The sequence below is a fragment of the Pogona vitticeps genome, chromosome 5 (genome assembly GCF_051106095.1).
Source record: "Pogona vitticeps strain Pit_001003342236 chromosome 5, PviZW2.1, whole genome shotgun sequence".
Lineage (NCBI taxonomy): Eukaryota > Metazoa > Chordata > Lepidosauria > Squamata > Agamidae > Pogona > Pogona vitticeps.
In genome coordinates this window covers 187,369,225-187,394,099 of record NC_135787.1, presented here as the reverse complement: position 1 = coordinate 187,394,099, position 24,875 = coordinate 187,369,225, and the positions used below count along the sequence as shown (strand labels likewise).

The 24,875-nt window shown below is 41.4% G+C and overlaps 1 protein-coding gene across 5 annotated transcripts in view; it reads right to left on the bottom strand.

Annotated features, from left to right (window-relative positions):
- USP6NL (USP6 N-terminal like) overlaps positions 1-24,875 on the bottom strand; it is a 171,080-nt gene that overhangs the window by 134,550 nt on the left and 11,655 nt on the right. For all 5 annotated transcript variants that reach the window (XM_020801066.3, XM_078376457.1, XM_078376456.1 and 2 more), the window contains exon 2: positions 17,397-17,486. In XM_020801066.3, the coding sequence (XP_020656725.3) occupies positions 17,397-17,400 (4 nt within the window). In that variant the 5' untranslated portion in view covers positions 17,401-17,486. The remainder of the gene's footprint in view (positions 1-17,396; positions 17,487-24,875) is intronic.

Genomic DNA, 24,875 nt, shown 5'->3' with positions numbered 1-24,875 from the left:
TTCTACCTGTACCAAACCAAAACCCTTACAAGGAGCCACAGTTTCTGCTTATTCCTACTACAGTATCTTGGTCAAAGCCACCAACACATTTAAAGTATTTTGTCTATAATCATAAAGGGAAATAATTTACTCTTTCCCAGGAGAAAAATAACACACATTTAGAATTCTAGAGAAATATCCGACATCTTGTATTGGAGCCACAACAAAAGAGCTTTAAATTCTCTTTCTAGCACACAAAACACATAGTCATTCACTAGTGCTAGCAATAAATGTGGTGTTTACACAATGCGTATGGTTGGTTAACCTTAGTTAACACCTCTGGTATTGGGTATCTATATACTGAACAAGAACATACCTCTGAACAAGTTGAGAATGAACATCTTTCTTTAACCTAAACAGAAGGAAAAACAGACCCTGAGATTAACAGAAGATTAAAACAACTCTATGAAGCCACTCTAGATACACTACTGGTATAGCCAAAATTTTAAGTATCCATTCCATATTTCCAAGCATAAGAAAGAGTGACCTCAATTCTGATTACGCAGCTGCCATCAGTCAAATTCAAAAATGTCTTCATTAATGTAATTGGAATTAGTGGCTCTTTGAAAACCAGCTTTTATTGACTTCCATTGCCAACACAAGGCAACAAATTTACAGCAAGAGACAGAGCCAAAAATCTGCTAGTCAAACCCCCTACTCAATGGGCATCTGTTTCAAATGCTTTGCAGGGTGACCTTTTTGCATCCCAATTTCTTCTCTTGCTCAGCCTTCCTAGTATCTGGGAAGCTGCAATTAATATTTTCATATTGTCTAAGATTTTGAAATAAAAGCCATAAAAGGTCTATCTATAATGCAGCCAGCCTGAAGAAAGCAGTCAGATACTATTTGGGTGTGAAAGAACAAGCTAATGTCTACATTGCCAATGAAGAGCAAGAGTGAGGAGAATTAACCTCCAACGTCTGCTCTAGAATTGTTGAAATTCAGCTTTCAACTTTAAACAAACAAAAAGATTTATTGAGAATAGGCCAAACTCTCCATCTCTAAGAAGTCACATGACTGTATCTTGGCAAGAGTCACCTATGTACAGTGGTGCCTCGCGTTACGACGTTAATTCGTTCCAGCGAAATCGCTGTAGAACGAAAATGTCGTAATGCGAAAAGAAAAAACTGTTGAAATGCATTAAAACCCGTTTAATGCGTTCCAAAGGGCTGTAAACTCACCGTCCAGCGAAGATCCTCCATAGGGCAGCTATGTTCGCTGCCTGTGCAGCGAGGAATCCGTCCCAGAAAACAGCGGGGGGACCATTTTGTTTACCCGGTGGCCATTTTGAAACCAGCGATCAGCTGTTGGAAAATTGTCGTTTTGCGAAGAATAGGTTCCCAAAGCAGGGAACCGATCATCGCAAAGCGAAATTCCCCCATAGGAAACATCGTTTTGCGATCGCAAAAAGTTTGTTGTAATGCAGTTTCATCATTAAACGGGGCAATCATAAAGCGAGGCACCACTGTATCTAGCCCACCACTAAAGAAGGAATCAAATACTTTACTTCATCTCCTCTTCCTGAATGCTCTTCCTTCATCCATGACGTATTGTTCACGTATAAGAAACGGTACATATAGAGACACATGCAGCAGAGTCAACAGAGGCTCTACTCAGATGTTATTACCAGTGGAGGAACTCACCACATGAGCAGAGACAGGGTTGTGTCAAGCAGTGCAAATCCCGATGCTGCATCAGCCCATAACTCTAACCCCACAAGCACCAACGCTTACGAAGCGAACACCTGCAACGGGGAGATCTTCACATATACTGATGCACCTGCAAAAGCTTCTATGCAGCTCAAAACTCTGATCATGGTGTGTGTCCTGTGTGTGCAATATGCATGTGCGCGCACACGTGCACATGCACAGCGAATAGCTGGAATGTTGGGAAACGTTTTTAAAAACCAAGGTTCAAATTACCATCCAGCTGTGACATTTACCAGGCAATGCCGGGCCAACAGCAGCTCTCAGCCTGTTCCACCTGACAGGGTCGAGAGGTGAAGAGCCCGACTATGAAGCCACAAGCTTCCTGGAGGAAAGGTGAGAATATAAATGTAGCAGATAATACATAAACTATTAAAATGGGATGAGGAGTAGTTAAATAGAAAATAAAAATGGGAAAGAAAGGTTTTCTACAAGGAGCAAGACAACTACCAATTTAACAAGAACAAGATAAAGTTCAAGATATACCACCCATTACCACTCAAAGAGACCAGCAACTACACATGTAGCAACCAACCAACAAGTAACAACAACATTTAGGTGCACCATGAGATCAAAAATAACAGAATCCCTTCCTTCCCATCCATCTTTGCTTTATTATGGAATATAGTGCTATTCCTCTGAATTTCAATATATAGATCACAAATCATGCTCAGGGCATGCAAATACATGGATGCATATAGAACAACAATGTCTGGATGCATATAGAACAACAATGTCTGTTTAAAACAAGTTTCTGTATCAGATTTTTAGCAATTTAAATTTAAAAATTGATAATTTTTTTCCAAAATTTAATCAATCCGCTTTTTAAAAATCATTTATACTTATCCGCATGGCTTTCTGCCCATCAGGACCTCCATAGCTTATAGTCCCCAAAATGCAAAACCAGAAAAGAAAAACACGTGTCAAAGAGACATAATGTGCACATACTTGGTTATAGACATTGACAAATGGGATTAGAAACACCTTTATTAGCTTCCACTGAAGTTTAAATGTTTTACAGTTAGAAACAGCCGCATAACAAAAGCGGGGTCTTCAAAGGTTTCTGTTCAAACCATGTGGGGCAAGACTACTGCCAGGCAGGAGGGACTGCCATCTGTTCTTTCCTCACTGGTTCTATTACTGTGTCTCATCAATACAAATTATGTCTTATCTGAAATTATGACGATAATGTGTATTTGGCAGGGCCTTAATTCCTCCCCTTACCGACAGCCAAAACAGTAATCAGCAGTATGCACCCAAAAGCCCCACATACTGCTGCCTCCACCATATCAGCATCTCCAAAGCTCAACGAGATGAAGACAGCAGCTCCTTTCCAACCTAATTTGAACAAACAGGAGGGTACATGGTACTTCCCACTGCTGATACGCAGAATAGGCGTGACAAATGAAACTATCTGTCTCTTTTCTTCTGGCAGAACTGCGATTGACCTCAGACCTGGAAATGTACTGCAGAGGGAGTCCTTCTAAAGCCGATCCAATTAGGTGTGGAATAATTTTTAAAATATAGCGTTGTCTCATTTGCCACCATGGAGGGCATAGAATTAGTCTTCAGCCCATCTTCCTTTGCATTAAATAAGGAAGACCTGAAAGATGCTGTGATGGGTGACTCAACTTTGCATTGTCCAGGAAGTCTGAAATACATGTTCAAAGTCGCACAAAAACCAGGACAAAATTAGTTATAGAAACAATCGTGTACAGTAGGACATGAGATCAGTACCCACAGTTTCAATGATCTGCTGCCTGAAAATATTAAATAACCCCCCAAAATACATGTTTCCAAGGTGTACTACCAAAGTTGGACACCGGAGGGAACCAGAGATTATGCTATATATACGATATGCATATCCACGGTTTCAGTATCTGCAGGGAAAAAAATTGGAACTGATTCCCTATAGATATCACAGACCTTCTGAATATCATCCATAGTCCAGAGAATACAAAATATTATTTACCCAGCCTGATGAGAACATGGCTGTGTGGAAAGCTAACTTTCTTTTAGTAGTCTCATAAATTTATCACCTGCCTTTGTTTTGAACAGTCTATATCCTTATATTGACTGCATGTCTGTGAGCAGTGACAAGCTCCAGGGGCACAGTGCTTTTCAAAGAAACCAAATCAAGACAAGAAGTCCCTAGATCTTTACAGCAGTGTGTAGTATCTGAATATGACAACTGCCAAATCAATGACAGGCGCAGAATTCCAGAGAGAGGCAGGCAGGACTCCCTGATGCTCACAACATACGTACACAAGGAAAAAACACTCACCACTCTGCCTTGACAGAACTGATTTACTGGTGCTCTTCAGCCTGATTTCAGAAGCCCCCTGCAAACAGTAAGTTCAGGCCTCTGGCAAAACAGATTTTTTTTTCCCTTTCCAAGGTGTCTACCAAGTACAGCAGAAAAGAGAAATGGAGGCGGATTCTCCTCCTAGCATCTGCTCTACACCCGGCTCACACACAGCTCTGGACAAATTACTCCTGCAGGACTGTGGTCCTTGGCAGAATAGCAGCCCTGCCATCAAGCAATGCTATCCACGGGAATGCATAACAGACCCCTAACAACAATAGTTGCCCCTAAGATTCAGTGACTATCATTCAGTTTGAACATAAAATTAACAAATTAAAAGTACATTACTGAAATCAGTTGTCTGCACTATCACTTTCCCATTCATCTAATATAAAACAAGCTGTAGTGGACAGAACAAAGTCAATTTCAGAAGAAGAAATTCTGTATCCCATTTGCAGACTACATCTGCAATAGAACAGAACAGTGGTTATGGAGAAACCTGTAGAATTGACTGGTATAGAGCTGCATGCCTTTTAAAAAAATAAAATAAAATCCTTTACCTGTATAGCATTACCGTGTCACAAACAGACATCACCTGCATGTTTTGTATGAAAAATTACAATCCATTGGAACTGCAGGTGATCATTTTGCCCTATCAATAAATCTCATAGCCTCCTTCTTTTGGAGACAAATCGGGGGGGGGGGGGGGAATCACTCTTTTCTTCTCACAGCAAAATTTTTCTACTGGAGGGATTTTCTTTTTTCCTCCTGAAAAATCTTGCAGGAAATATCTCAGGACTTCTCAGAAGTTTCACGGTCATATTTTTCTGGAAGCAATGCCAGGCCATGCAGAGTTATTACAAGTCCTGCGCAGAACAGTGCCTTTCCGACACAGGTTTCACATGGAAAGGATAATCAAATAAATTTATTGTCATTGTAAGTATATACATAGTATACTCATACAATCAAATTCACACAGACACCCAGAGACCAGACCCACATAGGATAGGCAAAAACTAGGCTGCTCAGGATTGTTACCATCCTCGTGGAGGTTAGCATCTTTCCTAAGGAGGAATCACAAGAAAAGGAAGAACTTGGTAGTTTTCCTGTACAAAATAAATAAGAGGGGAAATGGGAGTGGGGACAGAGCGGAGGCTTGTTTTCACAGGAAACTGGGGCATTTTGGTGATCCAGAGGCTGGTCTCTGTAGAGAGATATGGCATGGTGAGATTCAGAACATTCTCCAAAACAAGACACATTATAAGAACCGTATTTTTCGCACCATAAGATAAACTTTTTTCCCACAAAACAGGGGGGTGGAAAGTCTGTGCTTCATATGGAGCGAAGAAAACAGATTATATTTCCTGTTTTCTTCTCCTAAAAAATTGGTGCGTCTTATGGAAAGGTGCGTCTTATGGAGTGAAAAATACGGTAATCACATCCCAAGTTCACACTGTAGTTAATGATTTCAAAACCATGACGTTTATCACTTAATAATCAATGTCCTACAAACTTTTGTTCTAGCAGCCAGCTATGACCAGATATTACCTGCATGATTACTTGACAATCCTTATGCAGCAGCCTTTTTATGGCTAGTGTTAACAATAACAGAAACAAAACAGGCACCTTGAAGACTAACCGGTTTATTTCAGTTTGACTTTTTGCAGATTACAACCCGCTTGTTCAAAGAAATTTGTTCAAACAATGGTTTTCCCCCGTCTTTGGAGAAGTAGATTGTCATCCTTGAAAACTCATCCAAATAAATCTGCTAGGCTTACAGGTGCCAGAACCCTTCTTTGGTTCTGCTTTTGTTGGTGGTGGTTGTCTAGATTAAAGGCTGAAATGGACTAGCATAGCTATTTCTCAGGAAACTGCTTTCCACAGCTAAAAGGTTTTCTTGAGTGAGCAAAAGATGTTGAGAGTTGTAAAACCAGGACAGAAGATATTTATCCTGCAAAGGAGACAGTTCTGAATTTTATAGTTAGCTGAAGCAAACTCTGTGTACCAGTGACCTTTTCTCCACTTGGGGGGAAAAAAAGTGACAGGATCCAAAAGGTTATATCTTCTGATGCAAAATGCTTCTGCCAGTAGAACTGAAAGGGAGGGTTATTCCCCCTCAACCATGACAGACCGTGAGTGTCACTGGAAAACTTCCATAGCCGTTTTTCAGACAGCAGGGTGGAGGAAGAGACAGTAGAGTTATGCTTATCTGTTGGCGTGCGATTTCCTTTTAGCCCAATTCTACACTAATCGTATGCAGCGCACTGTGTTGTGTACACAGATACTTTTCCCACGCCTTTAATCTACCCTTTGTTGTTGTTGTTTAGTCATTAAGTCATGTCTGACTCTTCATGACCCCATGAACCAGAGTACGCCAGGCCCTCCCGTCTTCAACTGCCTCCTGGAGTTGGGTCAAATTCATGTTGGTCACTTCGATGACACTGTCCAACCATCTCATCCTCTGTCGTCCTCTCTCCTCTCTCCTTCACACTTTCCCCAACATCAGTGTCTTTTCCAGGGAGTCTTCTCTTCTCATGAGATGGCCAAACTATTGGAGCCTCAGCTTCAGGATCTGTCGTTCCAGGGAGCACTCAGAGTTGATTTCCTTCAGACTGGATAGGTTTGCTCTCCTTGCAGTCCAGGGGACTCTCAAGAGTCCCCTCCAGCACCACAATTTCAAAAGCATCAACTCTTTGGTGGTCAGCCTTCTTCTACCCTTTAGGTTACCCTATTAGAAGTCTATTAGAAATCTACCCTTTAGGTTATCCTGTTAGAAGTATCCAACAAACCAAGGGTATTAGATCTATGCAGCAGAAGCAGCAGTAATGAACAAAGCACAACACCACAGATGCACTGTTGTTCTATAGCACTGTTGTTCTCCACCTATGAGGAGCCCTTTGCAAAACATATTGTTAGATCTCGCACATTACTGAAACTTGTGCAAAAAAGAGATGTGGCCTTAGAGATGGAACAAGTGTATTCCTCTAGATTAGAGATGGGCACAAACCTTGGTTTGGAGGTTCATGCGCACGGCACCACAGATGGCACATGTTCTCTTCCCCTGCCTCTTTGGCCAATGACCTCACTCATCCGCTGGCAGGGGAAGTGAGCATGTGGCACCGTGCATACGAACCAGCACAAACCTCTGAACGGAGGTTCATGCCCATCTCTACTCCAGATGTTGTTGACTGCTCCTCTGATCAGCCCTTGCCTGCGCAGCCTTTGGTGAGGTATTACAGGAGTTGCAACAAAATATTTCAAGAGCCACTGCTGCCTTGCATCAGCGGTCCCCAACCTTTTTAGCCCTGTGAACGAGCTGGGGAAGGCGGTGCACCCCCAGACACGCGGCCCCGCACTCGCACACAGATGCAAACAGGCTGTGGGGGGAGTGCATGCGGGGGTGGGTGGGAAGTCTGCCTCTGCGGCCCAGTCTGGCTCAGGTCACGGGCCGGCACCGGGCCGCAGACCGGGGGTTGGGGACCTCTGCCTTGCATGAAAGCCATACAAAACAGCTTCTTCTCTCTTTTTTTGCCCTAGCAATATCTGCCAGCATGGCTCACTTCTGATGAACATGTACAACCCAGACTCAAACATTGTTTTGTGCTTAAAAGGAGGAAGGGTGGCTGGTTTTTGAGAAGCCCAATTTTCATTCACAATTTATGAGTAACAAGAGCCAGTTCAAACAACTGGAACATTTCAGGATTTTATTAGATCAAATCTCTGTTTGCAATCTCACTTCTTAACTTTAACTTCCCATGGGAAGCGAGGGAAGACAGCAATGTCAGTCCTCACCTCCCACGTGGAGGCTTCTTGCACCTTAAAGGCTAACACATTATATTTGCCACATGTTTTCGTGGGCTGTAACCCACTTCTTGCAAGCCGCTCCATCTTTGGAACAGGAAAAAGCCTACCTGGCAGACTGTTACAAGCAATGCAAATTAAACCTTTAAATTATTTTTTTAAATTTAAATTATGGCACTTATACACTGCTTTTCACACCACGATCTCAGCGCAAAGAATGTATGCGAAGCATTTTGACTACACAAAAGTCCTGTTTGAAGGCTAAGTCTTTTTCTCGAAAGAGATCAAAGTTACAATCCTGTTTACATATATTTACAATGAAGCAGGATGACTTACTTGTAAACAAACACAGGACTGAACTGTACATGCTGTAATGAGACACAGTATAGACAGGAAGGAGCACCCTCTGAAAAACAGCCAACAATAATTTCAAGCACAGTAAACCACTATTAACTTCCATGTGCTGACAGTGAGAAAGCAAAGTAGTTCTGTCAGAATTAAATGAATCACTGAAGATTTGGGAATCTCTTCACCTCAATTCAATTCAAACAGACAGCACAGAAAGCCGATCTGCTGCTCCCTTTCTATATCAACATTTTTCAATTTTCCCCGGAAAAAGGCACGAACAGAACAAAATTACTCTATTTCACATCACTAAGAAATGTGAGGGCAAGCACACAATTCTGTTTGTCACAGTTTATTAGCAAAGTCAAATACTCCACCACATGCGAATGTCTGTGGCAATGTTTAATCCAAAAATGTAATGGGAGGAAGACACTATAAGAAGGCCATCAGCCCTTATTTAACCAGTGGGAATAACGTAGATTCATTATAAGCACAGCACAAACAGACAGCAGTAATAAATTCTGTCTACTTAAGGGTGCATATTTACTTCATTCAATAAAATGCCAGAGCATTAAGAGACATATTTGTCCAAAGTCTTACTTTAAAGACAGCGCCAAATGCCAAATAGGGTTCTGACAGACAATGGAAGTTTTTCTTTCAACGGTAAGTAATTCAACCACTACCACCAACTCTGCTAATTAATAATAAAACGGAGAGGGGGTGGGATCTGAAAGAAATGGCCAGGAATTACGGGTTTACTCTGATCTAAAAACAGAAAGATGTATGGTACCAGTAAACAGTTTGCAAAAAAACACAAATCCTGTAACAATTTTATCAGTCCAATGCACCAGCGCGGCATTGGCGCCATGCAGCCAAAGCCAATGTGCTTCCAGACGCAGTCAAAACCCCACTCACGCAGTGCTAGTAGAAAATTAGTGCTAGTGCTAGTAGTGCTAGTAGCAGTGCTAGTAGAAAATTAGACGGCACGTGATTGGATATGAGGTCTCTGTACAAACAGTGTGCACCTATAATGCTAATGTTTCAAAAGGATGAATAAACCGCAACAGATGAAAAACGGGTCTGCAAAATTCATAACTAGAATGCTATGTCCTAGATACTCCCTTTCCACAGATAAACCTGCACAAGCTTTCTAGCACAGTTAAGCCCTACCTATTTAAAGTGTAAATACAAGAATAGCTCAGGGAGTAATGGTTGGCAGGCTACCTCCCCCTGGATTCCCGTCAGAACTCTGAAAAATTACATTTGGTACTAAAATTCCAAGAACCAGCCACTGGTTCCGATGGCTTGGAAGGTTCCGGCCACTCTTGTCAAAACTTTTCTAGTACCAACATCAGTCTTTAAATCAGGGTAGATTTGATTTAAATCAGAAAACTGGAATTTTTTTAGCAATTTAAATTTAAGTTGTGATTTAAATCAATTTGTGTGTGTTTTTTTTTAAAAAAAAAAAACATTGGTTTTTATCCACCCTGGTCTAAATGAATTGGGCTAAGCCCATCCCATATACCTGAACAGTAGAATACATGCAAGGGACCTTAAAAATAAGGAAGACGAAGGAAAATGACACATTTTTGTGGATTCTGCATAAAAAATGCTAAATTCCATAGCACAAGCAGATTTTGCAGGGCATCGTATATTTGATTTCTTTGCACAATATAGTCTGTTTTATTCAGTAAAGCTATGATATAATTTTAGAGAATGACAACTAAATACACAAATAAGGCTATAAACCTTTAAATTTCCAGCGGCCACACACTTCTCTGTGGGTTGTTGTATCCTCTGGACAGAAGCTTTAGAGCTGCTTGCTTAGAAAACTGCAGAAGCGTCTGACATGCACATAAAGGAAAAGGGAAGACACAGAAAACATCTCCAACTATCCCCCACTGAGACTCTGTAAAAAAAAGGCCCTTCTCAACAGCAAGCAGCAACACTGCTGATAGACTGAGCATGCTTTCAAAGGAACCACTGAAACACGAGGCCGCCTGCATTCAAGGGCTTCTCATCTGGCAGATTCAAGTACAGTATACTGTTTAAACAAAAGTACAGTGGTGCCTCGCATAACGTTTTTAATTGGTTCCAAAAAAAAAAACCTTATGCGAAAAAAACTTTATGCGAAACACCATTTCCCATAGAGATGCATTGGAAACCGGTTAATCCGTTCCAATAGGCACGGATTGCCGTCCTTAAGCGAAAAAACCCATAGGAAACATCGTTAAACGATACAATGTATCCTCCATTGGAATGTATTGTAGCTGACTCAATAGGTTTCAATGGCTTTGCGAAGTCAATTTTTGCAAAATTAAGTGTGTCATAAAAGGGTCAAAAATGGTTTTAAATGCTTGGATTAGCTTCTGCACCCTCTAAAACGGATGCAAAAGTTAATTTGGCTTTGATCTGACTTTTCGTTAATTAATGGTGAATTTTTTCCCCCAACTTTTGACAGCTGTCAAAATCTGACAGCTCCATTATTTCCTATGGGGGAAGAAAAAATTCACAAAAAATTAATGAAGACTCAGCAACTGTTCTAAATTCTTGGGTTCGTTAGAGGACCCCCTAAGTTGTGTGCAAACCTGATTTGGCTTTGATCTGAACTTTCGTTAATTTTTTGTAAATTGTTTTCTCCCCCATAGGAAAGCATGGAGCTGTCAGATTTTGACAGGTCCATTGGTTCCTATGGGCCAAAAAACAAAAATTCACAAAAAATTAACGAAACGTCAGATCAAAGCCAAATCAGGTTTGCACATGACTTAAGGGGTCCTCTAACGAATCCAAGCATTTAGAACCGTTTTGGACCCTTCTAAGACACTTTTTAAATTGAAAACAAAAAAAACGTTAAGCGAAGCAGGGGACCTAAAACCAAAAACGTTAAGCGAAGCATGGTCCCAAAAACGCTATGCGAAAATCGCCCATAGGGAAAAACGTTATACGAAGCACAATCTGCCTCTGAAAAAATAAACGTTAAGCGAAAAAAACGTTAAACGAAGCAAACGTTAAGCGAGGCACCACTGTACTTTGTTATAGACCGCAGTGTATTACACCAGCAAGATAGAAGTCAGAGAAAAATCAATGGACATTCCCTAACATTATGTATTTATCCATGATAAATGCATCATTCAGCCCTTCTAACATATACCCAGAGGAAGAAAAACAAAAAGAAGTTAAAATACACAGTATCATAAAAAGCAGCATAACAGCCAGTTTCAGAAACAATTTTGATCCTGCTAGATAAAAACATTATTCAGACGGCTTACTTTAAAAGACAATATTGTATGTCATCATCTACTATTTATTTTTTGCTATTAGTATTGCCAAACTGGCACTCCCATTTTCTTCCACACACCTAGCATGCTTTCGGGCTGTCAGAAGATCGGCATTTAAGCTGCCCAGGTCCAACCCTGATCCCAAAGAAGACCGTGAGGGGAGAGTCAAGGCAATCATTTCGAGCATCTTTAAAGCTTTTGCATGCCAACTGATCTGCCACATCGCTATTGCACCTTTTACAATAAGTCATTTATTTTCGACAGGTTTTCAATTAACTCATACACGAAGATACATAGTCACTTGAAGCACAGCTACATCAAATTGAAACATTTGGAAAAGATCATTTAAAAAACAACAGAAGTACAGACAGCAGCATGGATCATCTGAGCAAAGTAAAGATTTTACAGCCACTGCTAGAATTATCATATTTTTCCGTGTATAAGACTATACTTTTATCTAAAATCTTCAGACTAAAAATTGAGGGTCGTCTTATAAATGGAAGTAAGATGAGGAGAGAACAAAAACAAGTGGAGGGGAAAGCAGGGATCAAAGTGATCCTGCAGGGCTTTGATCCTTGCTTTCCTCTCCACTTGCTAAGCCCCACTTAGATTTCTTAATTTTGGGTTAGAAAAGTGTGGGGGCGTCTTATACATGGGGTTGTCTTATACACGGAAAAATACAGTATTTCAAAACTTAGTGCCAGTTCCACAGGAACTTCCATCTGCTCTACTAATTAATTTTGTTGTCTATGACATAAACTTGGAAAAAATGAAGCCACAGAAAAGATTTAACTAAAACATCAATTACCACTGCTAAAAATAACTGCAAGACATTTCGCATGGCCTTCTAAAAAAAGGAACAAGAGATAAGTATTTGAAAGATTGAAAATAACTCTTTGGCCATCCATTATTCAGCGCACAGGCAGGAAATGTTTTACCCACTCCGCACAACTCATGTGTTTCCTTCCCACACAGTTCACATGACTGCTAGCCCCTCTTTTATTGAGATAGGGGTCATCGTGTGGTAGGTCTCCTCATTGCCCCTGGACTTCCTAGGACCATTCAGAAGAGTGAAGTCAATTAAATCTCATGGCCCTCCTCTCTAAGGGACGTATCAGTCAAACTTTATGGGCTTGGGGGAAAGAACAAAAGGATCACCATGCTGCATCAGACCAGGATCTCAACCAGAGATATTTAATATCACCTGCCATTCATCTCTTTTCAACTGATACGCCAGGTATAGAACTGTACACATACAAAGCATGTGCTTTACCACTGAGCTACATCCCCTGAGCATGCTGGAAAACTAATGAAAAAGTGAAGCCCTTTTCAGATGTATGTCTAAGGTCTGTGTGTGTCTGTATGGTGAAAACTACTAGAAGTTGGATGTATACAAAAATCAGACACTACTTTTATCGAATTCCATAAGGAGCAGCAGCAGCAGTTTGTTTAATGAGCTTCTGTTTGGTTGGTTGGTTGGTTTTTGAGGATATTATTTCGTTATTTTTTTTCCAAACCAAAAACGTTCTGTCTTTTTTATTTCAGATGGAAAACTTCCCCAGAATTTCATCATCTTCAAATCATTCTGCAAATTAACAGGCTGAGCATAAGCGCCCTTCAGTGAACAGGTCCAAGGTATTTCAAGAATTCAGAAGGCGAACAGGAAGAAATTAGAAGACTTGCAGTTTGATCCAACTTTACTACATGGCAGGGGATTTGATATTTAGCTGTTCTGGCAGCCCGAGGTGCCTTTGGAAGCTGTTTATGAGTCTCCTCAGAGAGAAATCAAATTAAGGCAGATGGCTCTTCTGAAGGACAGCTCCCTACTACAGTATTCTCCTGAAATGGGCCTTCCAGAGCATCTTCTCAGTTCATGCTGCCCAGTGGTGAGAACTCAAATGTCTGGTCAGTATTCAGTGGGAAGTACAGTGGTGCCTCGCATAGCGAGGTTAATCCGTTCCGGATGAACCCTCGCTATGTGAAAACATCGCTAAACGGAACGTAAAAACCCATTGGTTCCAATGGGCCCTAAACTACCTGTTCAGCGAAGTTTCCTCCATAGCGGCAGCCATTTTCGCGCCCTCGGTAAGCGAGGGGAGGGTGCAAAAACGCTGTGCGCGGCCATTTCGGGGCTTCCGGTGGCCATTTTGGAACCGCCTAACAGCTGATCTGCGGGCATCGCAAAGCAAAGATCTATCATCGCCATGCGAGTTTTGCCCACTGCGACCGTCGGTATGCCTCCCTGAAAAAGGGATCGCTATGCGGATTAGTCGTTATACGGTGCACTCGTTAAGCGAGGCACCACTGTAAATGTATACTTCAGGACAGAAGTCAAGTAAATGTCATCTCTGCTATATTCTCAGGAAAAGATAGGCTGCAGCTAGAACAGTGAGCTGGAAGCTGTCCTAGGAGAGAGAACATGCCTAGATCAAAACTATTCATTTGAGATTTTTTTGCCTTCTTTTTTTAGAAATTGTAGACTTGAGTTGAAATTAGGATTTTTGACAACTAGAGAGTATAAAGCTCCAGAAATACAATTCTTGTCACAACCCTCCTCTATATAAGAACAACTCTCATATCTTACCTTTCTAGAAAAATAGCAATCAAATTATCTTAATAAATTGTAAAATATCAATATAATTCAGAGGCAGGTGATTCAACATATAAGGTATGACAGAAGTCCTTTTAAAATGTTTGAATTTGTTCATAAGCTTTGCCCAATACTTGACTGCCCCTTTGCTTCTCTTTTTATACAAGGGGAAAAAAGGAAAAAAAAGTCATGGTTAATTCTATATTCAATTCTCCACTGTTAGCAAATAAATTCGTTCTGGTAATTCTTATTCCCCTATTTTGCACTGCTATCTTAGAAAAGATATTTGTGAACAGTGAGAAGGCTAAAATTGAAACAATTCATGCGGCTGCATTATTTGTCTTTTGTCTGATTGTCTGCTGTTAGCATTTTCATTTACAGTCCAGCAAGTTATTAAAATTTCCATGTGCTGCATAATTACTCCACAAAGTGACACCACTATTTCTGCTTCTGAAAAAACTGCGATAACAATATTCTAATAGCTGACCTTTCCATGAAGAAACCATGCCTACCAAGTTCCTGCATGATGGTAAGACATTGTTTCCAAAAATAGATTCGGAAAACAGGGCAAAGTTTTAATCCACTTGAAAAACTGAGCCTACTTCTGGATATTTTTGCGGCTTTGCCCACCCCATCCCCGTTTATACAAGATGAGCAGTACGTATCTCTATTTTACCCTTTCTTCTAAGACATTTCTGCCATATACCATATTTTTCCATGTATAAGACTATACTTTTGTCTAAAATCTTTCGACTAAAAATTGAGGGTTGTCTTATACACGGAAGTAAGCTGAGGAGAGAACAAAAAGAAGTGGAGGAGAAAGCAGGGATCAAAGTGATCCTGCAACGCTATGATCCCTTTCCCCCTGCACTTGCTAAACCCCACTTAGATTTCTTAATTTTTTTATTAGAAAAGTGAGGGGGGGTCTTATACATAGGGGTGTCTTATACACAGAAAAATACAGTATTACTAGGAAGAGTCCTCATTTGGTCATTTTATTTTTTATTTAAATGCAACAGCCAGTGGCCAGACCACAATCTTCATCATTCTTTTTAGATGTCAAATATCCCCTTGGTTTCAAGAGAGCAGACATGCCTCTGATGATAAATATATATATGAGCCAAAAGATAATGGGTGGAATCTGTCCAAAAACACAGCGGGGAGCCATTTTGCACAGCAGGCAGCCATTCTGAAGCTGCTGATCAGCTGTTTTAAAATTGTCGTAATGCAAAGAATCAGTTCCCGAAGCAGGGAACCGATCATCGCAAAGCAGATTTTTGCCATTAAAACATCGTTTTGCGATCACAAAAGCGATCACAAAACTGTCATTATATAGCGGTTTTGTCATTTAATGAAGCAATCGTTAAGCGAGGCACTGCTGTAGATACTTCTGGGTTTTTATTTAGTATTTTCAGCCAGCAGAAAGGTGAATCAGTGGATAATGATCTCGCAAATAGGAAGGGCCATATTGTAACTTGTTTCTTCCCATCTTACAGAATATGCATTCACAGCAAGATTTAATTGTCTTCTTTAGTTAGTTTGCCAAGTAGATAAGGCCACACATAGGCACTGTCCATCAAGACACCACAGCACCAGTTGCATCTCACAGAACTAGAGAAGGTACACAATTGCCAGCTAGAACTGAGGGCCACGAAAGTCTGACAGAAACTGCATGGAGAAGGCAGCAAAAAAACAGACGGCTTGATGGCTACAATCAGATAAGTTTGCATAGGAGGGAAAGAGGTAGATTGAATGAATGAATGAATGAATGAATGAATGAATGAATGAATGAATGAATGAATGAATGAATGAATGAATGAATGAAAGTTTGGGAACTGTGAAGGCAGCCACATTTTCCCTCCTGTGCAGCTTCTAAATCATGCCAAATGGGGGTCTACAGCCCTTTTAGGACATTGAGAAAAGGGCTAATGTCAGTGCATAATGCCAGGAAGAGAACAAGACCCTCCACCACCACTGTCACTCTTCACACATGGACAGCATCAGCCCTAAGAGGGAAGAGTCTGCTAGAAGCAGAAGAAATCCATGGGATTAAAGACCCTGAAAAATGTAGGTTTCCCTATCACTTCACAAAGCTCCACCCTGTAGAAGAGAATCTCCCCACACACAGTCACAGGTGGGGGAGAAGTCGTCCTGTTCTCCTTCTCGTGCATTTGAATTTATTCTTTTAATAAACAGAACTTATGTTACAGGTCAGTCAGATGTAAGCTGCAGGAAGTTTGATGAGAGGAAAAGCCACACCAGAAACTCCTCCTTCCCGACTGCAGATGTCTGAGATGATCAAGTGGCAAGAAAGCAGCAGTGCTATAGCAACTTCTATGCCACAAAAAACGAGAATGGGGAAAAAAACTAGGAAGGTTTCCAGAATCTATATGACTCCATTAACTATCAGAAAGCAAGTAAAAGAGATAAGCACTCCAGTGATGTGGTTTATCACCTGTGAAACACATTATCCAACAATATCCTTGATACACAAAATTACTTTGGGGTACTAAAAGATGCTTTATTGTTCAAGAAAGAACACTTAATAAAAAAAAGAAAGGCCTGAAAAATGTTTTCTAAACATACAGTATTATTTTCACAAATGGAAAAAAAATCAAAGGATGGACTTTTTGTCTTTAAAATTAAGAATATTGACCTACAAAACATGGATTTCAGGGCAAATTTAGAATCAGCATTTTTTTTTAAATCAAGAGAATAAAGCTGTATAAGCAGCTGAACAAGTAATCACTTAAAATGGGTGGGCAATAGAAATTGGCATGAACTACCAGTTTGACGGTTCATGCTGGTTCATTTATCTGCTGTTCAGTGCTTTAAAGTCCCACCTTCTCCAGCAGGTGCCCATGAAGAGGCAGCAGTGTAATTTCTCTGTCCTGGAGGGATGGGGTTGCACCCATCTCTAGTGAGCAATTAAAAAGGTATGAACCAGCCAGCAAAAGGAAGACAGTGATGGTAGTAGGTGCAACTTCCTCATGAAGGCATCTTGCCAATGCAAAGAAGCTGCCTGTTGCACGAATACTCGGCACTGCATTAGAAACCCTTGTAGTGGCATACTTTTATTTATCTCTGTAATGATGTGGACTGAAAATTATGTTCTTCTGGAGAACCTCTCAGTGAATTCCATCACGATTTGAACAAACAAAGAAGAGGAGAGGAAAGGGTCATCAAGAGCTAAGATTCATTTACAGATTGTTGTGTCAGAGAACATTTGAAACACAGCAGAAGAGAAAGTTTTGGTTTTAACAGCCAGAAGCATAATCTGTTTTCTTTCAAAAGCATTAACGTTGAGTATTCTCTGAAGGACTTTTACTCACTCATGACTGGTGGCTTCTTCGCATATAGTCCCAGACAGATAATAAACCAAGGTATCTTGTCCAAGAAGATCTCTCAGAGGTATACATGTCCTGGTGAAGAGCAGAAAAACACAAGAAAAACAGTATTATTCATATAATGCCTTCAACTGAAGTGCTTTCAGAAAGAAATCTAACTCTTGTAAAACCTCAGGAAATAATTCTTTAGCACTCCTAAATTCCTTCTGAACGTTGTCCAATTGTGCAGCTCATTTTCTTCCTAGGTATCAGATATTTTCCCAGATTTTTCAGCTTTCCTTTTTTAAAAAAATGCTAATTCTTTTTATACTTAAAAAGATTTTTAAAAAACAGTACTCTGATCTGTTAATGAAACACTCACAAGGCAGCAAAAACTGAAAAGATAAGCATCATTTTGGGACGCAAGCAAATGCTTTCATAAAATAGACAAGAACCACATTCTTCAGCCAACTTTTTCTGATGACCATTCTGATAAGCACACTGCTTATATCGAATCAGCTGGGCAGACAGCATAGTGGTTTGGGTCAAGAGTCCCCAACCCCCGGGCCGCGACCAGGTGCCGGTCCATGGGCTTCCTTGAACTGAGCCATGAACACAGATCTCCGTCCCCCTGCCCGCCCACACGGTGGGCATGTCGTGCTCGCCGGTGGGCATGTCAGATGCACCCCCACATGAGCGTGGCACACCCACCCACGATTGTGACATGCCCACCCATGAACGTAGGGGTGCCCCTGCCCCCATGCACACAGCCCACACACCCCCAACTGGTCCGCGATCCCAAAACAGTTGGGAACCCCTGGTTTAGGTATCTGGCTGTAAAGTGAGAGGCTGACAGTTCGATTCCCCACTGTGCCTCCTGTGACCCTGGGCAACCTACACAGTCCCAGGGAGCTCCCAGTAGAAGGGAATGGTGAACTGGGTACTCTATACCTGGAAAATCCTGAAAAGGGTCACCATAAATCAGAATTTACTTGAAGGCACATCATCATTGCAGAATTAAGAACAGCAGCAAAAACAAAAATTGAGGTGAAGAGGTTTGTTCTCTGTACAGCCCTCTGTACTTCTCTACCTGGCAAGCCCTTTTGCCACCTGGAGCCACAAAACTAAATAGGAGACGCCCCTGAGAGGGGCCCTCTCTGACAAAGCAGATGAACAGCCCCATTTCCCTCCCCACAAGGTTCAAGTCGTGCCTAGATTTCCTGCCAGCCATTTCCAGGGAGAAAGGGACGCTATTGGAGGTGGAGTGGGATATGATAAAGATATGGAAACGGAGTGGAATATGGCCAGTCAATTTTTGGTGGCGTCTTCAATGAGAAGGAGTACACCATTCAATTTACAGATATTTTACAGAAGCCATTTAGTGGAGGTCACCGGAAAAGCAGCATGGAACGTCTAAAAGGAACAGGTCAAAAAATTAGGCAGCACATTTCCATGAAACACAAACCACTCTTTAATTTTCTAGCTAAGAAGCTAAATGTTAAGAGTCTTTTATCCCATGGAGCATCTATTTAGAGAATGTTTATCATACTCTTCAGTTCAAAAGGATCACAAAATGGCTTACATAGGCTCCATCTAAAATGCATGACAAAAGCGGGTAGAATGACCCGTGGGAAAAGGGAGGGAAAAAATCCAACTTAGATCTCATTTTTGAAGGAGGACAGAAGCTCTGACCACCAGTTAAAATGGGAAAGAGAAGCCTAACAATACTGGCATTTCAGCAGAACCAATGAAACAGCTGTGCATCCTACCTCCTTCTGTTGCAACCTCTGAGGGAATGGAATTAGTCTTTGCCCTTTAAAATCTGGTGATGCTATCCTTTTGTTTTTCTTAAGTAAAAAAATGTTCTTACACTTCCCTATTCTGGCTAAGAAATGCTAAGGATGATTTCTAGGTGCTCAGCATCTATTGGCCAAGAGCATGTCCTTTTTATTTTTATTTTTATTTTTTTGGACTTATATACCGCCCCATAGTGCTACAAGCACTCTCTGGGCGGTTTACAATTTCATTATACAGGCTACACATTGACCCCCCAGCAAGCTGGGTACTCATTTTACGAACCTCGGAAGGATAGAAGGCTGAATCAACCTTGAGCCGGCTACCTGGGATTTGAACCCCAGGTCGTGAGCACAGTTTTAGCTGCAGTACAGCGTTTTAACCACTGCGCCACGAGGCTCTTGTTATGATTCATTAATATTTTAACATAGTCCATCTCAACTAAGTCTACAACTGTGGTTTGTCCACTTTATATGAGACCACAACTACAAAACACTGACTTACACATTTTCGCTACACCCCTACACCAGCACATGTCCTGAAGTCCTCTTACCCTGAAAAGATTTTTGACTACAAGACTTCATACCTTCACTCTCACAGATATGATTTTTTTAAAAAAATGATGAGAAACACTCCTCGTTAAAGCTTATGCTACAGGGATCAAAATCAGTATGCAGATACTAACTGCCATATTCTTACTAAGGAGGAGATAATCATTCTGCAGCCATTTGTTAATAATCCAATCTTTCCACAGCATTATACGCATTTGGAAGTTCACCACTTAATGCTGGAGGGATTCCATCTGTGTCTTTATCAGCCTCTGTCAGATGGAAAGACTGCTAATAAACTGTTTGCAAAGTTTGCAATGGTGCACAGTGTTACCTGAATCCATGACTTCATGTTGTGGAGATGCAAGGCATGTTTTGCATACGAAATATTACTACAGTAGCTTATACGGTACAAAATAAAGCCTTTACATGATTCCATGACGCTCTATCACAAGGACAGGGAGAATATCCATCTAAGTAGCTAACTAGGCAGCTTTGCCAGATTAGGAACACACTAGCCAATATCCTGCTGCACAACTATACAAAATGTGTAACCTTTGGAAGCCACCTTGACATAAATCAGGATATCTTCATAGATGTTATGAAGTGAGCCTTCCAGGACCCTTGTGACGCTCCCTCCACCCTCCACTGGGCCAGCGCGGGCGAAATCGCCAGCTTCCAAGTGGGGGGAGCATCGCAAGGGTCTGGGAAGGCTCACTCGGACCCTTGCAACGCTCCCCCCACACACACCCCATGGGGCCAGCGCGGGCAAAATCACCACCTTCTGGGACTCTTTTGAGGCTTGGGAAGCCTCAGAAGAGTCCCAGAAGGTAGCGATTTCGCCCCCTCTGACCCCCGGGGGGCAGGGTGAGTCTCTAAAGGGTCCTGGAACACACCCTAGGACCCTTTAGAGACTCACCCTGCCCCCCCGGGGGTCAGAGGGGGCGAAATCGCCACCTCTGGGACTCTTTTGAGGCTTGGGAAGCTTCAGAAGAGTCCCAGAAGGTGGCGATTTTGCCCCCTCCGGCCTCCGGGGGGGGCTGGGCGAGCCTCCAAAGGGTCCTAGGGTTTGTTCCATAAGACGGAGCTCTCCATAAGGCTCACCAATTTTTAGGAGAAGAAAACAGATTATTTTTTTCCTGTTTTCTTCTCCTAAAAATTTGGTGTGTCTTACGGAGAGGTGCGTCTTATGGAGCGAAAAATACGGTATTTTTTTCACACTTTCTCTGCCCAGATTGACTCCACCTCCAATAATCTTCTACACATCAACCCTTCCAGCATCAGGCAGTGTCAATTTTCAGAAAGAGGTAAAGGCTCTGCATCGGCTCACAGAGGGATAATAACTAGAATTAGCACTTGAAAGGAATCGGGAACTCCCAATGGAACTATGTATTAAAATACTCCAGAAGATTTTAATAGGACACCTACGAATTTCCAAAACTGCACCATGTCACAAGGGGGGAAAAACTGCAGGAATTTCTTCAGTCGGAGTTGGAAAATAGGGCTGATAAGCTCTTATTCTTCATCTACATATACTGCAGTTAACAAGAAATAAGTCTACTGACACAAATGAAATCTGAACTGCAGAATTTTTTCTAGTGGAAACTTCTAAACTGAGTAACTGAAAGGATTGAAAGATTGGCTTAAATTACATAGCTGTTCTTGAATTGTGCTTTGATTTTGTGTATATAGCAGCCTATGAAACCCATAAAATGAAAGCACAATTCAAGAACAGCTGGACCCTATCTAGAACATGCTAAGAAAGTTATATGAATGCATTGCTGAAGCAGAATGTACAAACCCTAAACCTAGATGCAGAACTCCGTTTACTGACTTCCACTACCAGCCCCTGGTCAAAACAACATGGTACCAACTAGACAAGTGATGGCAAATATATAACCCTCTACATATTGCTGGACCACAACCCCTGGAGGTATGGCCAAAACATGCAGATTACAATCCAACAATATCTGGAAGGCCATGCATTCTTCATTGCTGAACTGAACAAACACAGTAAGAAACCCCTACAGGTCACAGGTTCAGGTAGTGATTTTCAGCCTTTCGATTGCTGAACATTTTAGACTTTAATTCCTAGAATCCTGGCCACTGGGTATGCCAGCTATGGTTTCTGGGAGCTGAAGGCCAAAAGTGTGACACCACCAAGACTGAAAACACTATGATAAAGCTTGAGCCCTACAAAGATTTCCAGGCTTGTTCCCTAATTTGAAGGGAAACAGTGGTGCTGATCTTGGCCACAGACCCACCTTACTTTCTTACCTCATCATGTTCACCCTTGCTGTACAACTTAACTCTTAAGATCATAGAGTTGGAAGAGATCACTGAGGCCACCCAGTCCAACCCCCGCCATGCGGGAACTTCCATCAAAGTACTCCCAACAGATGGCCATCCAGCCTCTGCTTAAAAACCTCCGAAGAAGGAGATTCCACCGCATTACGAGGCAGCCTATTCCACTGCGGGACAGCTCTGACTGTCAGGAAATTCCTCCTAATGTTCAGATGGAATCTCTTTTCCTGTAGTTTGAAACCATTTCCCCGTGTCCTAGTCTCTGGAGCCCTAGAAAACAAACCTGTCCTCTCTTCAACATGACATTCTTTCAAATATTTAAACATGGTTATAATGTCCCCTCTCATCCTTCTTTTTTTTGCCAACTATAACAGGTTTATTGAACTTTTAAGTTTAAATTATAGATGTTCTTTTATTGTTATACTTTTTTTGTATACCTTCTTTTTGTAAGGCTAAACCGGACCTGGGCAAAGTGTGGCCCGAGGGCCACATACAGCCCGCAAGCTGCTCCTGCCCAGCCCGCCGGACATCAAAACCATTTATAGCTTTCTGTCTAAAGTTGCTCAGTTGCTTATCTTTAACATACCGCAAAAAACCTCTTTAGTATTTGTGAAGATTAACAAGTTTAAAATAAAAACAATAATAACATCACTGTTTCATTTTATTTTTAAGTAAAGTTGGTTTGCCCCCCCGAACACAGTTCAGATTTTTCATGTGGCCCCCCTATAGAAATTAATTGCCCACCCCTGGGTTAAACATTCCCAACTCCTTAAACCGCTCCTTACAGGACAAGACTTCCAGACCTTTAACCATTTTAGTCACCCTCTTCTGGACACGATCCAGGTTGTCAGCATCCTTCTTGAATTGGGGTGCCCAGAACTGGACACAACACTCCAGGTCAGGACTGACCAAAGGCAGAATAGAGTGGTATTATCACTTCCCTTGATGTAGACACTATACTCCTGTTCATACAACAAAGAATTGTATTGGCTTTCTTGGCAGGCGCATCACACTGTAGACTCATGTTCAGCTTGTGGTCTACCAAGACTCCTAGATCCCTTTCACCGGTACTGTTGTCTAGCCAGGTGTCTTCCATCCTATATCTGTGCAGTTCATTTTTTCCTGCCTAGTTGTAGAACCTTACCTTTCTCCCTGCTGAAATTCATTTTGTTAGTTTTGGCCCAGGACTCTAATCTGGCACGGTCATTTTGAACAGAACCCTGGGGGACCCCACTAGTCACCTCTTTCCAGGACAAAGGGGAGCCACTTGTGATCACCCTTTGGGTTTGGTCAGTCAACCAATTACAAATCGACCTAACAGTAGCACTATGTATCCCACATTCTACTACAGTGGACCCTCGACTTAACAGAATTAATCCCTATTGGAACGGGGGCTGCAAGTCGAAAAGTCTGTAGGTCGAGGCTCCATTGACCTACAATGCATTGAAAACCGATTAATCCGTAACCGGCCGTTTTTGTTCCATTTGGGTTTTTTTTTTTCCGGTCTGTAGGTCGATTCTCTGGCTGCAAGTCAAACCTAAATTTTGCGACCAGAGAAGTTTGTAACTCGAAAAGTCTGTAAGTGGAGCCATCTGTAAGTCAAGGATCCACTGTAACTTCTTTGCAAGAATATTGTGAGGAACCTTGTCAAAGGACTTACTAAAATCAAGATATGCTACATCCACAGTGTTCCCTTCATCTACTAGGCCTATAACTCTATCAAAAAAAGATCAAATTAGTCTGGCATGACTTGTTTTTGAGAAAGTGATGTTGACGTCTAGTAATGACAGCATTACTTTCTAAGTAATTACAAACTGTCTGCTTAACGATCTTCTCTAGAATCTTTCCAGGAATTAATGTCAGACTGAAGGGGTGCTAATTATTTGGGTCTTCTTTTTCCCCCTTTTTGAAAATAGTTTGATCTATGTTGATCAAATGTTTTCCCTAAGAGTCCTATCCTTCTGGAAGATGCAGAACATGCACCCTCTGACCATAATTTTTGGAACTTCCTTACAAGCACTCTAAAGGTTTGTGTATCCCACAACAAGATACAATTGCTGCATTTTTAACTGCCATTATACAAGCCTCCACCCATATGATTTCGTTCTACAAACTAACCAAGCTCCATCATCTGTGCTAACTTCCCCAGCTAATTCCATGCAGTTTCCTCCTTGATTCCTAAAGACTTAAGAAGGATAAGAAGAAAGGGAAAGTAATTATCCAACTCCCTTAAAATGTGACTGAACATCATATTTGCAGATCGAAAGCAAATCCAACAAAGATAACTGGAAAGCACCAGATTTTTTTCTGTAAGGTTGCTGGTTAATGAGTTGCAAAACTAAGCAAACTGACAGCTACTGTCTCGGGGTGGGGGAAATTCAAAAGGGGTTTTGTTTTAAAAAGAGAACACCAAACAACCAATGTGAAAGGTGATCATTCCAAGTATGTTTTGAAAGGAATTTTTATCTCCCTATCCCACAAGGTCCTACTGTTCTTAAGTCAAGTTGACTGTTCTTAAGTCAACAGAAAAACCTGCCCACGTTTCATTCTTAAGAAAAATATCCTTAAGTTTCATGAGAAAAACACAACCATTCTGAATGAAATGTAGAGACAAAGATTTCTGAATGAAATGTAGTCTTGGACTTTCCAGGGGTCACCCGGAGTTGAAGCTGGGGGAGAGCAAAAATCGGGTGCAGATGGTGCAGAAAAACAACTGTCACCATAAAAATGGACCCTCCTGTTGCAGAGGAAAAGCAAAAGAGCAATGGCCTTGCTCTCAGTTGATATAGACATTCAATATAACAGGCTAAGATGACCATTGAGGGTGTGTAGGGAAAAC